This window comes from Anser brachyrhynchus (genome assembly GCF_964034855.1).
Source record: "Anser brachyrhynchus genome assembly, chromosome: 7".
Taxonomy (NCBI): domain Eukaryota; kingdom Metazoa; phylum Chordata; class Aves; order Anseriformes; family Anatidae; genus Anser; species Anser brachyrhynchus.
Genome location: NC_137701.1, coordinates 28,286,948 through 28,304,201, shown reverse-complemented (window position 1 = coordinate 28,304,201; position 17,254 = coordinate 28,286,948). Strand labels below are relative to the sequence as shown.

The 17,254-nt window shown below is 39.8% G+C and overlaps 1 protein-coding gene across 7 annotated transcripts; it reads right to left on the bottom strand.

The window, feature by feature from the left end:
- Positions 1-75: 75 nt before the first annotated feature.
- Positions 76-16,941, bottom strand: LOC308198224 (host cell factor 2-like). Of its 7 annotated transcripts, XM_080600289.1 has the most exons (10): positions 15,873-16,941; positions 14,833-14,932; positions 8,602-8,840; positions 7,359-7,610; positions 6,432-6,511; positions 5,554-5,632; positions 4,782-4,828; positions 3,253-3,373; positions 2,132-2,318; positions 76-1,789 (listed from the first exon to the last, which is right to left on the bottom strand). In XM_080600289.1, exons 4-10 carry the CDS (start codon positions 7,537-7,539, stop codon positions 1,093-1,095), a joined length of 1,392 nt encoding a protein of 463 aa, XP_080456415.1. In that variant the 5' UTR covers positions 7,540-7,610; positions 8,602-8,840; positions 14,833-14,932; positions 15,873-16,941; the 3' UTR covers positions 76-1,092. The 7 variants fall into 7 exon arrangements, with proteins under 7 accessions (XP_080456415.1, XP_080456409.1, XP_080456410.1 ...); XM_080600283.1 differs by lacking the exon at positions 8,602-8,840 and having other exon boundaries at positions 14,405-14,932; positions 15,873-16,938; XM_080600284.1 differs by lacking the exon at positions 8,602-8,840 and having other exon boundaries at positions 14,812-14,932; positions 15,873-16,938.
- Between the last annotated feature and the right edge of the window lie 313 nt (positions 16,942-17,254).

The following is a 17,254-nucleotide window of genomic DNA, read 5'->3' as shown; positions in this document are numbered from 1 at the left end:
GTTCCTTGTTCATTTTGAAAATTTAAGTACATATTTTAAACTCATGAAAACCCAGAGAACAAGCACACACTGATATGAAATGCAGCAGGCTTTATTTATATGGCAGCATACGATTCTGGTCCTAAAAAAAGGTCACTGAAGGTCCAAATAACTTTTAAGTAGCTTTTTGCAAACACGTGTAATTTTCCTATTGATTTCATGTTACAGCAACTTGTAAAGAGATTAAGGAAGTACCTGTAAATATTCCCACTGAAAATTCATTTCATATGAAACTTTTGAGAACGATTTTTTTTCAAATATTGAGGAAATATTAAATAACACTTTCCAGTTATTTCATTCATCATCATTTCTTCTTACATGAGGACAAATTAAATCAGAAGGCCAGTATCTGAGTAACTATTACAAAAATAAACACTTGAAACACTGGGTTTCACAAAAGCACCTTTCTCAGTGAATCGAAATGCTATCAAATTTTTAAACAAACAAACAAAAAACATACAAAAGCTCAGGATTTACTTTTACTTGATATAGAGGGGAAATGTGTAACAAATACTTGATACATATGCTTACAAAACAGTGATGGAGTTGAAAAAGCAGAAATCTTTGAAGAAAATGCAATCTTAAATGTTTTAGAAAACGGTGCTATTAAGATTCAACAAATCTCTCATAGCCAAGCATGACCGTAACGTGCACAAACTTGATTTCAGTGTGGTTTTATGGGTGTTTCTTTTACTTACCCCAGCACAAAATAAGCTTTGCACTGCAAATGGCAGGTATGGAGGTAGGGTTATTGTAGCTATCGTTTTCAAGGCAGCGTTGGCCGCTGCAACTTGAAAGGACATTAACTGACCAGAAGGAAAAGTAACAAAAGCAGCAGTGTTCCCACATGCTCCTCTCAGAAACTGTAACGTGTATGTAAGTTGTGACTTACATATAGAGAGGTTTTTGTTCACATTGTGAAAAGTCTGTTCATAGCAAATATAAGAAGGTTTCGTTTTTTTCCCAGTGCACCACTAGGAAAAAAAACATTTGCAAGTGGTTGGTTCACCACCTCCTAGCATGTTGGTGTGAGTTTATCCTTCTGCTTTGCAATCAAAGTGGTGACAAGCTATCGAACCCTATTTGCCAGAATGAGATTTCAGAGAAGCTGGACAAAGGTTTACCCCCAATGACCAGCAGCACATTGGTGTCACTGCTAACTTCATCCACTGCAGTCGCGTCCTGACAGTCAGTTCCTTCTTCTTCCACAAGCACAGCAGCAGCAAAGGTCTCTTTTTCTGAAGAGACAAACAGATGGGTGGGTTTTTCCTTTGACAAAATGCTGGTTGATCTGTTTGGATCTAGATCTGCCTCCGAAGTGGTTTGAAATGCACAGAAGCCCGCTGGCTCCAGAGGCAAGCTGAAGGTTTTCATTTCAATCACATCGCTTTGCTCCTTGCTGAGCGCTGGGAAGAGAGGCTGACGACGGAAGTAGTCGCACAAGCGGCTGTGCTTCGGGATGGTCAGCAGCGGGTGGCGGTCCTTCTGCTTGCCCTTCCAGTGACTGGGGGATGTATTAGGGGAACCTGAGGTAGTTTGAAAAGCAACACCAATTCCTAGGGTGCAGTGATACATTTTAGGAAAAAAGTTTGCCTTTGTAATACTACTTAGTTTCTTCCATGTCTGTGTGTGGAAATGGTACTTCCAGAGGTCGTCGTTAGGACTGGAGTTTGAAATCCCTCCACCAAAAACCAGCATTGAGTCTTTGAAGACCACTGAAGCGTGACCTACCACTGGAGGAGGTCCTTGGCTAAATACAAGAGAAACCAGCAGTTATGGGGAGGTGAACAAGAAACTAACACTGATTTTAGCCTCTATTTTTCTTTTCACTCAAGAGAATGACCACTAAAACTAAACAGCTGCACTGGAACATCAAAATTACATTGCTGACAGCTGCATCAATGTATTGCCAACAGCTCAACCAAGCAAAGCCAACTGGAGCCTCAGGGATGGCAGCAGTACTGTCTTAAACTGAACAACTCCTACCTTTGCTGAAAAATCAGTATCTCCCCCTCTGCTTGCATGCAGCATCTACGGTAAGGCTAATTCTCTCTTTCTGTGTCAATTTAGTTTAACAAACAGTATGCTTCACCTTGTTCTGATGTTGTACCAGCTGCTGTTTATGAAGTCCCACTTCCAAAAGTCCTTCTGTTCACTCAGCCCCATCAGTCCTCCAAAGAGATACATGCCTGTTTGATAGACCACGGCTGAATGCCCATGACGAGGTCCAGGCCCACTGTTGTGAGGTGAGGTGGAAACACACAACCATTTTCTTGTATCTGAAAACAAAATATTAATTAATAATTTTACCAAATTTACCTTAATATATAAAAATGGATTTATTTCAAGAACAAAGTAACTATTCTGTTGGAGAATGGGTGGGTTCTACTCTAAATGTATTATGGTATAAGTTAACAGCTTAATTTCTGATGCTGCAGAAGTGCATAAACATTTAATGAAAATGTCAGATGCTGTATGACAGATGCCACGGAAATTTTATTTACAGAACAGTTTTTCCTACAGCTTAGTTAATTCACTACCTCTGTCACAGAAAGATAATTTCCCAGGTATAAGAGGGAAAATCAGCCAGCAAAATGATTCCTTCATTAATGCTTGTGCTCATCCTGCCTGGGATGGAATGAAGGATGAGATAAACCCATCATCCATTTCAAAGTAGCTACTGAATGACCACCAGATAACAAAAGCTACCCATTTAGGAAGTCTCTGGGAATCGATATGGTTTGTAACCATGGTTTGTACAAACCATATGGTTTGTAACCGTATCAATTCATGATGAGTATGACACCATCTCCTGTCAGGTTCAGCTCCCCAGGGTCCATTCTAGATTTGAGATTCAAAAGATGGCATTAATAGGCCAAAGTCATGGAAAATCTCTGCTGCAACTGGAAGTTTTTAGTAATCCTTGAAGAATGTAGTGAGTAGAAAGCAAAGCACACTCCCTGATTCTCAACTCTAGAACTGGCAAATACTGCAGAACTTCTTCCAGTATAATACAGTCCAATTCATTTCAGATGGGGATTAGTTTAACTGACAGAATTCATAATTAAATGCTGCCACACAGAAGCCAAAACTAACTTAAAACATTACTGCTGGTAGGAATTTTCTTCACAGAGTAAGCCGTGCTATCCTACAGCAGTCATCACTTCACAGTGACTGTACTGGATCAAAACTTTACTGAACTATTAAACTTACCAAAATGGAAAGACCAAAATTCTTGTGAAATGCCTCTGATACCAAGGTACCCCCCATAGATATACATGCTGGAATTGTACACTACTGCGCTGTGACCTTTTCTGTTCGTCGGTGCCAAGCTCTGAAACAGTTTAGTAAAAAAGTAAACAAAATTGTTAACAGGTAGTTGTATCAGTGGCAGTGTCCACCTTGGGAATATTCCCAAGCAGTGAAAACCATTGCACTGAGTTGTGTTAAACTTCTTCAAAAATACGGGCTAAACCAACGACTGGAGCAGCCTGCCCTTTTTAAGTCCACCACCACATGCCTACAGCCTCCCTCTCTCTGCACCTGCACCAGTAGTACTGCTTTTATAGCTACTGCTATGCACAGGATCAGTTTAGTTTCAGGACACATTGCAAATATTCCAGGCAACTCTTGGGAATGTAACAGGGAGACACAGCCCTTTCCACAACCAAGGACAACCTTCCCATCATTTTGCTTGGTGTGGATTTGCCCCGCCACAAGTCCTAGGCCATGGCCAGGCTCTCAGCAGGACTCCAGGCAGTGCTCACTGTGTCTGCAGCAGTCCTCAGCGCTGCTGAGACTTGTGGACCCAAGCCCAAGGAGGCCCAGGTGGAGCTGAAACAAAATACAAGTTAAGTGTTTGGTTTTGTTCATTTATAGCCCAGTTTTGGGGAGGTGGAGGAGCCATGCCCATCTCTCCGTAAGTATCTCCATATCATTTAAGATAACTGCAAGAAACCATTTATCTATCAGCTCCTTCTTAAATGTAGCAGCAATGCCATTAAAAGTGGATGCACAGCGCTGTGCTTTACAAGGGACTGAATTATGTGGGTGACAGGTCCAAACATCTCTTTCTCACAAATAACCCTGCAGAACCAAACTTAACTCCTCTGCCAAACACAAGTAACCATGTTAGTAACTGTGTCAAATCTTAACAATTTTTTGTGAAACTTTATAGTGTGAGGATGAACTTCCAATAGCAACTATTAAGCGAATCTTTACAAGTAGTGATATAAAACCAATCCTGTCAGACCATGACCTAAACACTTAGGCTGAGGTTTCATTTAAAAGCTGCAGTATCTTGGTGAGTCAATGTGTTCAGACTAAAGAAACGGGAAATTCTGCACTTCACATTTCAAAATCTATTAGTGTGACTGCCAATCTGTTTCCACAAACCTACTTTTAAAAGCAGACTTTTTTTTTTTGATGGTTGCAGTGCATCATTTAGAATTTGTTTTGTTGATAAGTATTTCAAAAAAAAAAAAAACAGAAAACATAGTAGAGGAGAAGACTTAATTTTTCTACATAGGACTTAAAATTTAAGAGCAGTATTCTTAAATACTGTTTTAAAGAATGAAAAAGCCTTAGTTATTGAAAGTGCAAAGAAATAAAGTATAGCCAGCCACATGTCTCTGAAGAGATTAGTTTGGAACTGTTTGGGGGAACATATTTCAAAGCAATCTGTTTAATCAACAAAGCAACAGGCATTTGATTCACACATTCACCACTTCCTGGCTCCTTACCTCAGTCTCTGCTGGTACGTTACAGCACTCTGTCCATCTTGCAGAATCTAGGGGATTGTTTTAATAAAGCGCAGTTTATATCCCAGACCACAAGAGGACACTCCTCCAACATCAATTTTTCAAATCACAAGTCTAATTTTCTAGTAAATCCCAGCCTGGTGTTTTCCACTGAGAAGGCTGAAGAAATCTGCTTCCTTTCATACAGCAGTACCAGGCAGCTGACAGAGACATAGTTTCACAGTTTTCCTGTATCCTTATCTGCTATCAAATCACTGAGATGCCATACTGAATTTCCTGTTTCCTAAGGCTAAATTTCACTACACAAAAATAATCTGTGATTTGCAGCATTTGCTGGACTTGCAAAATACCCAAATTTTCCAGTGGAAGTATAGCTCCTTTTATTTATTATTAAATCATGTAAAAATAGCCTTATTTTTCTTATTCCTTTTCACGGATCCCTTAAAACAGTCCTCAGATAACAGTCAAAAATCACTGATCTGAATGACTGGAGATACCAGATACCATCATCCCAGAGACAAAATACCTAAAAAATCCTAAAGAATACATTCCAATTAAAAGAAGGCTTGACTCTTTGATAGCTTAACAGCCTAATTTTAGGGAAAAAAATATGCCAACAGTTTTACACGTATTTCTTCTTGTAAAGCTAGGGAAAGCTTGTTACAGGCAGCAGAAAACAGTTTGGGTCTTACTATTTTTAGTACCTATGGACTTGGAATGTCCCATGGAAGAGACTGGCTATTGTGTATCATACCAGTATCATATATCCAAAGAGGGGTTTTTGCTTGTGTGAAAGCAGAATCCACCATTCCACCAAAAATACACAGGGTGCCCTGCAAAATGGAAAAAAAATGTTTGTCATGTACATGTACGCATGTAGCATAAAATAATTTTAAAAATAATTCTGAAATGAAAAGACTGATATCATCAAAATATAATTAACAGTAACGATAACCTATTAACAATTCATGAGGCAATCACAAGTCACCATCTTTTCATCTTATTTTTATTCTCTCTCACTAGGAAACCCTGTAGAAGGTTGTGCTGTTTTGACGGGGACAGCGTTCCACAAGCACTTACTTCCTCCTCATCTAGGACAGCTTGCGGGATGCAGATTCGGAGTTCTCAGAGACATTGCTCAGGTAATACTAGGTTTACTCTTATTTGTAGAAGGATTTCATTGTGCTGCAGCTCCTGATACCCTAAATTCTGTTTCCCCCTCACAAGCAAAGCTGTAATTCTTATTTGTCTTCACTCCCCCGTTCCTTTTCTATGCAAGTTCTTAAGTGAATGTTTTTATGCTGTTGCTTATCATGCAAATGAATTCAGAGCAACTGTTACAACTGTAAAACTAAGTCAAAGAATGTGCTGCCAAGGTCTTTATTTTGTATTGCTATTATGTACTGAGCATTGACTGAGGAAATCAGGGAGCTGCACGCTGCTGCAAAGCTGAAATACCATGACTTTATTCAGAAGCGTTCCAAAACATTGTATAGCTAAATCCAGAACTGCACTGACACAGAAGTCCTTTCTGGGTATAGTATTTCAGTACATAACATACGGCATTTTATTTCACTGTACAATAAGAAAATAAATGTTAAAATACGGACAATGTAAATTTTGCCTTCCTACCTTGTAAGCCACCATTGAATGTTCTTCCAGTTCTTCTGGACCATCTCTTGAATAATCCAGCATCTCCCATTCATTCCTCACTAAAAAACAAAGCTCAAGTTAAGACAGTGGTAAACTCAACATATAGACAGTAAGAAAAAGGGGAAAAGATCAGCTTTGAATTTGGCTGCACTTTCAGAGTCAATGAGGGATGAAGGTTAACAAATGCTCCCTCGTTTTCCTTGTTTGCTATAACGAAGACTGAAAAGTTGCTGCTCTGATGAAGACCATCTTAAAAGAAAAAAAGCCTTTTGTCATCTTTCCCCTATTAGTTCAGAAGATTGAGGCACTTCCCACAGAATTAAATTATGGGTATTTTTTTATTTAGCAACCTTAAACAGAATGGAAATTTATTTTGTTTTTTATTTTATTGTTATACTGTTACCTATGCCAAAACCAACAGCTCTGTGTTTTATCCAGGAACAACATTTGAACGGGGAACACTGTACATTAAGCCTCAGAAAACAAGTGTCATATTTGATGGTGCATCACTAATTCAGTCTTACAAGGTATTATATTCATGTGCTCCTTTTTTGCATTCTTCCATGAATGAACTATTTCCACGTTAAAAATTCAGTAAATCCATGTCTGTTATATCCCTATTGTAAATCAGTATTTTTGGTCAAAGAAAAAAAAAAAAGAGAGGGAGAACTCAAATCTAAGCTTTCTGGGACACCTGCAACAGGAACAAACACACACCCAGTGAACATAATGCAGTTCACACATCCTTTGATCTTCAACAGCATTTATAAGGCTTAGGTAGTTGCTTGAGGTAGAAGATCATTTTGATGGAGAAACACTAAATTGGGAGAATCTGTTAGCCAGTTTCACACTGACTGGATGCATTCTCTCTTTAACACTGACGTATAAGTGAAGGGACAAACTTACCCAGATTGTATCTCCAAAAATCTCTTAGACTGGTGGCGTTCCTCCCTCCATAAAGATAAACAAATCCTCTGCAAATAACGCAAGCATGTTTATATCGATCGCAGGGAGAGGGCTTCTCTTGGGGTGCAGATTTCCAATCGCAGTGTGCCATTTTTCCTTTCATGCTGACAACTAGGAGCATCAACTGGAAAGGATGACCATGTCAGGGGAGGGTCCCAAAACATCAGGGACAGGGTTTAAACCCTGCCTGGTCTGTAAAAAGACAAAAAAAAAAAAAAAAAAAAAAAAAATTTAAAACTATGTTGAAAAAAAATGGTGATGGAGGAAAAAAAAAGTCTATGCCTTACGATACAAAATTCTAGTTTTCTTTAATTTCCATCAAAAGCAATCTGACATTTTTTGCCACCTGTGATAACCAGAGTAAAACATTTGCAACGCCGACTCACAGAGCTGTGTATCAGCGAGTCTGGGACAGGCACGTTCCTGGAGCTGAAAGTTTTCCAAAGAATGTTGGCGAGTTGAAGGGATAAAGTGTACACACTGCATCTACAGTATGGCAGAAAGCAAGGCTCGGTCTTTTTTTCACTATGAGTTTCAGGTAAGCTGTGCTTGAAACAAAATTGGGAAAGAGCAAATATACAAACGAAAGTAATTCATTAGCACTCGTCCAGAATTTATTTAGACTTTCATCCCTGAATCAGTTGAAATTAGGATGCACCTGGAAAAAAGAGACATTATCCCTTCATTTGCCACAAGATGTCACTATGTTCTGTGAAGACACAAGCACCAGGAACAACATTCATCTCTCATCCTCTTCACCATACATCATGGCCAGTGTTTTAAAATAGATTATATTCACTGTTAAGCCAAATTACGGGATTTGCTTTGGTAATATGTCTGAGGTGACAAACGTCATGAAATAAGGTGACAAGGACTCCTAATTCTAAAACCATTTCAGTGAAAGCCAGATTCCTATTTAGGATCTAGGATTGGAAATTGATGGATCCCAGTCCGTCGGTATGGGCACACCCTGCGCACAGCATCCCTGTGGATCAATTCTAAGCTCAATGTAATGAATGTCTAGCAAATCCATTCTTTTGGTTTGAGACTATTTCCAAGGTAAATGCAATAAACCTATAGCTACTCAGCCCGATTATTTCTAGTTAAAAAAAGACAGACATACCAAATTCACCCGAGATATACTGCAATAGATCGTTTTTCACCCACAGAGAAATTTCATTACCTCTGCTGTCCACAGCCTTCCTGAACAAGGAAGCGTCAAGGGAAATTTTCCCTCCTTCTCTTCAGAAATGGGAGGAGAGGAGCAAAGCTTTTACAAAGCCTGGTAATTTCACGTCACCAGCAACAATGCAGACAGGCACCAGGGCGATTTGTCCAGCTCAGTGCATTGGGGTCTTCAGCTTGTGTGTGTGCCGAGAGCATATTAACACTTCCGGTCTCCCAGGTTAATTCACAAGGAAACTGCATAAAAGCAGTAATGCTTGTCTGATCAGAAACCACACCCAGGTAAGGTTTGTTTCCTGCAAATGGTCATTTGAACTTCTTAAAGCCAGAAGTTACTTAGAAAGTACAGCAACGGCCAGGTTAGGAGACAGGAAGGCCTCTTCCTCATATCTATGTGTGTGGTTACGTTAACCATGTGCCTTGTCACAGTGTGACTTAAGTCAGTGTAACTATGCCTGCATTGTGTAATACTGCACTTGGCCATCTATGTGCCAGTGAAGGTCAACATAAGCGCTGTTCACCCTGGATTACAGGATAAGGGGGTACGTACAGCGAGAAACTACCAAGTATCTAGATATCTGTCAGAAGTCGCCATCTTCTGAAAGGCTGACGTTCACTTGCATGCGAAGATGTTAAACATGTTAGTTGACTAAAAATGAGACTATAAGAGAAGCTTCTAAAATCAGTTTTATATGTATGTCCAGAAACGTGCTGAGTAATACCGGCCAACAACATAACCTTTCTTATAATCATTTTTCTGTGCATTTCTATAATAAGCCTTTATTATTGTTTTCCTCCCAAAATCCTACATCTTGTTTCACCGATGCATTTCAAGCAACATTTTTGTTTTTGAAAGCTTGTTTTGAGGTTTTTGAAAATTGTTCTGGGCAAATTCAAGAGCCTTCATCGTTTTTTTTTCCCTCCCTCTACCATGATGAACAAGGAGACTCCCAGTGGTCCCCTTACACCAGTAGCCTCCTATGCTAGTGGAAAAATGCAGACATCTACTGAGCTCCCTCTTTAAAATAGGATTGACTCCATCAGGCTTGTGCTGAGCTCGTGACAGAAAGCCCAGCTGGCTTCAGGCAGTACCACAGGTAGTATGAAGTGCATTTTGGAGCATGCCTGTTATCCCAGGTCCTTCCATTTTATGGGGTATCACCACTGCTACTGTCCTAAAATTACCACGTGAACTGCAGCCCAGTATCCCTCTGATAATTACTGATCTCTCAAATGAATGTGCAGGAATTTTAGGCCACAGTCTTTATAAAATATGAACAGATTAACTGTTGCTTTGATTCCTGAAATCACAATAGCCACAATGCAATAGCTTGCTACAGTAAGAAGCTTCCGATAGTAAATATCTACTTGCAAAAGCTATGCCTGTATTTTCACTGTATCTGAAATTTGTACTTATTGCTATTTATTCCCATGGTCAGTAATGAAAGGACATGAGCCCAGGAGCTGTTTACAGCCTGAATCCCTGCTGCATCCTGTAGCTTCAGATGTTTACAGGGAAGTCCAGGCAGAGATGCACATAATTAGAGGGGGAAAAAAAAAAGATTACAGTAAAAAAAAGCTACTGAAAATAACTAGAGCATATTATTATGAAGTGCACGTATCTAATGTCATTTAGTTTATCATACAATTTATCTCTAAGATTTATCACTTGTAAGACTAGAATAGATTCAGTGACAAAAACGTGTGAGAGAATCTCTTCTGGCATGTTCTGTTAAGACTAGCTATTCAAATTGTATTCATCCACTTTATGCAAACTGCCATTGAAAGAATTAGTGTACGAAACCGAAGGGTGTTTTTTTAATATTTTGTCTTAAAGAATACAAGATTGGCAGCATTTACAAAGGTGTATGTCTCTTTTTTTTTTTTTTTTTTTCCCAGGAGAATTAGCAGCTATGAAGCAATGACGCATTATACATGTCTAAGTTTGCAATACTTTATGGCATGCCATTGAAAAGGGAAAAGGCTGAAGTCATGAAATACTGATTCTCTCTTTAACTCTGCCTGTGTAACCTTAGCCAATTCACCTATTTTTCAGCTACATCTACAGAAAAATACGGGGACAAAGACACCTCATCAGTAGAACACTTCAAATTTGCTGATGCAGTGCTGTACAAAAGCTTTAAGGTATTACCACTGCTATCGATATAATTTAATGTGATAAAAAGATGATAGGTCTCTGCTATTATTACTTAACAATGGTAAAATGGGCTTGTATCCTTGAGTTTTGTTTTTCCCAGCTATGAAACTAGTTATTCCTCTTCCTACATATTTCTGGTTGTTATTCTTCCTACACAAACCTTGTCTCCTATTACATAAGCATTCACAGAAGGAGGTAAGTCCTGATTTCATACAGTAGATTAGCAACAAAATCCCATCCACTAGTTTGTCTACCCCAGCTGAACTCTGCATAAGGCAGGCAGGGTAACAGAAGGCCTGGCTGGAGTTAAGTGAATGGGGGTCTCCTGGTCGCAGCTCCGAGCATCCACTGACCCTTGTGCATCAGGCATTCCTGGAGGCAGACCTACAATCACTAAAACAGATCAGTTAACAAATTGCTTCAATTCAGAGTTTGGATGATGCACTTAGAAGTTAACAATCCCAAATCTTGCCTTTCATCACTGGTATTTCAAATTATAAACTCAACTCCTAGATTGCCTTTGTTCACTTACTGCCTACCTTACCAGTCCTGTTTCCAAAGAAAACCATTGTTCTTCTGATACCACTGAAAAATGTTCTCTGTGTAAAGCATCAGTGTCCTCAGCTCCAACTTGGTAAATTAATTATCCAATAGAAAGCTCTCTAACTTCAGAAGAATTAAAAAAAAAAAAAAGTCAACTCAGAACGTTTTTATCCAACTTTTTCCAAACCAGCTGTAACACACAAGAAATGGCTGTGGCTCTCCAAACTCTTCTGCTGTTTCACACTAAAAATAACCCCCGTGCAATCAATCCCAATTGTTCAACAGTTTAGGGAGCTGGGAGACGAGGCCCTAAAGAGCTGCAATTAGCGTGGTAACTATAGCACAGAGTACTTATCAATTAATGGCGCCACATTACTGTTTCATAATAAAAATAATTCAGGAAATGTAGAAAGACAGAAATTACTTCAGGAAATGTAGTTTATATGTTCATTATATAATTATTTATATTTCTATTAGATGTGGTTTCTCAGACAAATGATTTATTTATTTTAAGTATTACTTAAATACACGCTCATTAAAGCTTTTTTCCTATCTGGGTCCCCTGATTCATTTCCATCTGTTTTCAATATACTCTGAAAAGTTTCAGATTTAAGAGGATCAAGACTCCTGAAATACAATGAGATAAGAAATCACTCATTTGGGGATTTTTTTTTTTTTGATGTTGTTAATGACCCAGTTCTCTGAACCTTTATGTGGGGAGAGTATTTTATTTTCTTCTTTGGTAATTTGATGTTTTAGTGCTCTTCAAAAATAATTACAGGTCTTCCTAGTGCTACTGATCACCTAAAACCTTGCTTTTGTCATGGTTTTATTTAACAGTTGTTCCAACAGGACAGCATGAATAAGGAGAAATCTTTGACCAAAATCTTGTAAGGCAGTTGTGAAAGTCTACTTTTAAGAACAGAAACACTTTTCTTTGTTTTGTATAGCTTAGATGGCAGCATTTTTTTTTTCAGTATATCAGATTTAATTCTATTGCTTTAAGGTGTGTGGTAAATTTTAGTATCTCAAGGTTTGCTATTTTGTTACTTTAACTTCAAGTCATTTTGTCTCATTTATTTATTTATTAATACAGAAACTAATTTTCAGAGATGCCCAGCTTCAGAACTTGAGAATTTATACAGGTCCAGGATGGCTCTGGGAATGTAGAATATCAGTAATATTTCCGTATTAATTAGAATTCAGAATTGAAATAAGGGCCTTGCTTTGCTACATGTTGTAAAGACACGGTTACTGCATGACTGAGCTTATGACTGAAGTAGCCAAGACAAAGGGAAGGAGATGGAAACTGTTGTTTCTTCTTACACGGGGAAGCTGACAGAGAGGATTTGGAAAACAGCACAAAAATCATAGCAGGGGACACGGCTCCCCTCTGATTTAAGAGTTCAGAGAAGCGCCAGGTACTTTCAGGTAAAGCACTAACACCCCCGTTGTCTTTATAAAGCTGAAAGTGAACCTACTGAAAATTTAGAGAAAATCTGAAAGGTTTTTATGTTAAAACTCTGAAGGGCTTTTATGTTAAGTAGCTCTTACTTGAATTTTTACAATGAGGTTTACAAGTTAAGCAGTATCATTGTTATTTTTCAGTGCTTCTGAATGCTTTCTGTACTGAAGATGTATTTCAAAGGAGGCAACTATTCCAAAATGGTCGTGTGTAACTACAGTTTCTATATACTGCAAACTTATGTTTGTAACCACCACTCCTGGAACGTAGAGTCCTGCATTGGCACCTTTACTGCACAGCAGATGAGGGTGTTGATAATCTGTCCTCGTTAACAGTTGCCTGCCTGCTCCCGGAACTCTGCAGGTAAGGTATCATGCTTCTTATTCAGATCATATTAATGTTCAAGCTCTGATTTCAGAACTGCAGATTTTGTTTTCTTTTGCAAATTGACATTATTGATCTCTTTCTGTAGTTTTCCAGAAGAAATCTGTTATGCTCATTAGTGTGTAGCACTACTCCCTATTACGAACTAAGTTCTTAAATAGTAATTAATCTAACAATGTATTAATAGAGAAGTATAAATATATCCAGCTGTATTTTCTATGTGCTAGATATATTTCCTATTTTTAAGTAAACAAATACAACTTGGTTTGGTGTAATACTGTAAATATTTCTACAATATTTGGGAAATAGATGAGGGGGTGGTTTCTGGAAAAAAATAAATTCAGTACACTGTTTCTGGGATTGCTACATCTTTCTATACACCTATAGCATATGAATCAGGAAATCACCTTTTTCACTCTATTGAAATAAGTCTTATGGTGCAGACAAAAAATAAGTATATCTATACTACCTTACTTTCATGGTTTATTTTCTGTAATAAATTAAAATCTGGTTTTTATATAAATAAAAAATAGAATGTATAGTTTTGACTACATAGTAGATCTCCCCAGGTAATCTGTTTATTCTGATTTCCCAAAACTGCAAATAACAATTTGACTGCAACACAATTTTGACTTAAGTTTCTGGGAAAGAGCTTCCTGAAATAGGCATCTGTAGGTAGCAAAAATACAACACATTAAGCACAGACAAATCCAGTGCACCTGCCACACCTGATCAAAAGCTTATGCTGATAATGAATGTGAGTACCTATGGGTTTTATTTGTTTTTAGACCTTAAGGGAATATTTATTTCAGAAATCTTATCTGCTTTTCAAATGTTATTTAAGGTCGTGTTGTCAAATCCAAGCATAGGCATGGCAAGAGCTCATTCTCCCTTGGTCTCACCAGGTAACTGGGATAGATGTCGTGATTTAAAGTGTCATGACAGCAAGACGGTCCTTTGGATGTCAGCTGATACAAACAAGTAATTTTTCTCATTCTAAATATGGCAGAGGGAGAAAATACAGTTCCTGGTTCTCACACTTTAAGCTGACAGAAATGAGAAACTCCCACCATGTTCAGAGGGCAGTCTAATATGTATTTGGCCTTCTACCCTTTCCTTGGAAGCAATCTGTATTCTTACCACTGGAAATAGGTCATTCCAGTACATGGGTCATCACCCCCATCCCTCAGAAAGAGGAGTTTTCGATGTTCCTGGAATTGTGGGATTTCACAAGAGCTTTACGAAACTTACTGGTTGGATTTCTTCAAGACAGAGCAGGTAGATGCCCAGGAGATTCTAGGTAATACATCTGTATGCACTTAGGTGTGACTGAATGCATCTTTTTGACAGCTTATGGATTGCCATTGAAGCAGCTTCGAAATACTGTATTTCCTATAGGAGGCTCTACTTTGCACTAAATCACAAAATTTTCTAAGTTAGGGAGAATGTGGTTGACAGTGGCTGCCCAGTGTGCCTACTCTCCTCAGGCATGAATTAGAGTATTGTGGTATATATGTTACAGCTGACTGTATCAATGAAAAGCTGTCAACTTTATTACTAAAATATCTGCACTGAATTTTACATGCTTATTGTCTATATTCCCTAACTGAGGAAAAGAAACCCTAATATAACACTCAGCAACATTCACAACTGAATACCATACTTTGTGGAAGACAGACAATGTGCTTTTCCTGTCCCAAAGACATTTTGCCCTCAGACAAGCATGGAGAAAGGGGTAGAGAAGATGCACAAGGCTGTGAGAATAGCAGAAGCTGTAACCTGAAAAAAAAGAGAAAAGAGAGGGCATTTGGCAATGAGAATAATAAAATGTTCCAGCTGGCAAATCTTAAAACATCCAGATATCATGTCTGAATCAGAACAGATTTAGATGATACAGTATGGGAAAAGTCATGAAAGACTTCATGACTTCTTTGTGAAAAAGAATCAGATGGCACAACTGGAAAGCCTGTCAGTACAAAAAGGATACTTTATAGGGAAAATAAATTTAAACACTCAGGTGAGAGATGGCTGCATAAAGACAGATGATATGATTGCATAGCTGGAATAGATTGCATTCAGAGGAATAGTTAGATTTCAGTCTGTCAGTGAAAAATAAATGGTTTCAGGCAGGCAAAGGGTAATGACTGTGCTGCCTCACAATAACCTTAATGCCAACAGCTACTGGGCTGCACCAGCAAATGGAAAAAATACAAACCCACATAATTTCAATATATAAAGAAGACAGAAAGCATATGAGTAACTTTACACACTCACATTGTCAGTCCAAATTCAAATGGAATTACTCATGTGAATAAAACCAGTGATACGCATGAGCCTGCACAATGTAGCCTAGATACCAGGGTAAAAGAAGGACCAAACTCTTTTGTTAGAAGCCTGAAAAAATGTTTTGCAAGCTGTTTTCATATTCAGACTCAGAATGACAGGGCCCATTTTTGACCGGAGCCTGCCTTTCTGAGAACTCCTCACTCCCAGCTACCGTGGTCCAGCATTCATCCCAAGCCAGACCCGCTTTGGCTTGGGCTTTGGATGCTTGCATTTCTTTGTCTTTCGCTTGGCGTTTTTGCCGCTTTATGTTTTTTGAGCGTGGAAAAGGGCCGTGGGGGGAGCCGGCCCGCAGCCCCCCGAGCTTCCCTCGCCCTTCCCGCACCGCCCGGGGCCCGCCCCGCCCTGCCCGCAGCCCCGGGGCAGCGCTACTCACCGCGGCCTCCGCGCAGCGAGGAAGGGGAGCGGCCGCCTTGGCCGGGGAGCGGCTCCCTCCCGCCTGCCCCCGGCTCTGCCCGCAGCCCCCGGGGCTCCCCCTCGCCTCCAGCCGGGCCGGGAGCCGCAGCCGGGGGGCGGGCGGGAGGCGCGGCCCTGCACGGGCCTGCGCGGCCCGGGGGTGCGGGCCGGGGGCCGCCATCTCAGGGGGGTCGGTGAGGGCCGTGGCGTGCCCCGTCCCTGCCTGTCAGCAGGAGGGCATGGCACCTGGCGGCTGGCCCCAGCACAGCCGGGAACAGAGTTTTTGTGTTTATTTTATATTATTTTTTTGGTGGGAAGGGGGATTGAGAAGCGGTTGCTTGTTTTTGTAAGCGCTTCCAAGCCCTTTTAAGTCAGCGTTTAGCCCCAGATCCTCTCTGCAAGCTTTCCGCGGAGCCGCGGTCCCGCTGCTTGCTTGGGCTTGTGTCCTTGGCGTCCTGCGCGTCTGCTGCAGCTTCCATGGTTTCTTCTTTTCATTTATTTATTTTGCTGTCTGTTTCTCCTTTACAGCTATGTGAGGCTTCACAAAACAATCAGGATTGAAACTCCCCCGCCCACATGTGCCTCTATTTTCTACATTGACGTGTTTTCCTGCTTTGGGGCGAGGCTCCTGCTTCTTCATTAGTATTGTGCGTGGAAAAAAAAATTACACGTGTAATTGTTTTTTCAAGTTATAAGTGGAGGCCAATAAATACACCCAGCCCAGAGCAATGCAAAGCACGTGGCCTGGGCTAGATGAATAATATGAGCATCTTCAATTAAAATTTACAGTATGTGCCAGTATGGTGGTAATGTATGCTTCAGATTTTTTATGCTAGTTTTTCTGGAGTTGTTGAGAGGCCGGACCAGAGCCTCAGTACAGAACTTTCCCCAGAGCCTCTTAATTGCCTCCTGCTAGGGATTAAAAACAAAACAAAACAAAAAAACAAACCCCAAAACAAACCCACACATCTTTCATAAAAAGAAGTCTGAGATCATTAGCTAACATTTGGAAGTCCCTCAAATTAACATGCGTGAAGGACTGTGGCCAAACTCCCACTGGCTCCCATAAAAGCAGTAATCAGTCCTTCAAGCAAGATTCTCTACAAAATAACACCCAGAAGCCCCTGCAGAAGGGGTTTGCCAATCTCACCATCTGACTAGATTAAAAACAGCAGTAACAATGTGATAATTGACAGGAGAAACTTCCTTGACAAGGAATGAATCAGTGTTTATTTTTAGCATTTTTCCCCAATGCTTTATTTAAACGAAAGATTAACTAATTATTTCCGTCATTATATCGTCCTCACTAGCAACAGAAGGTGGCAGATCCTTATGTGTCTGCTCGGTTGCTGCAGAACGCGA

What these genes read in the sequence shown, in the direction of transcription:
- LOC308198224 (XM_080600289.1), bottom strand. Translation starts at nt 7,539, where the DNA reads ATGCTCCTAGTTGTCAGCATGAAAGGAAAAATGGCACACTGCGATTGG. An exon ending in TCTTTGGATATATGATACTG is followed by an intron (nt 4,829 to 5,553) that starts GTATGATACACA and finishes ACAATCCCCTAG; the next exon opens with ATTCTGCAAGATGGACAGAG. An exon ending in ATTTTGGTCTTTCCATTTTG is followed by an intron (nt 2,319 to 3,252) that starts GTAAGTTTAATA and finishes TTTTGTTTTCAG; the next exon opens with ATACAAGAAAATGGTTGTGT.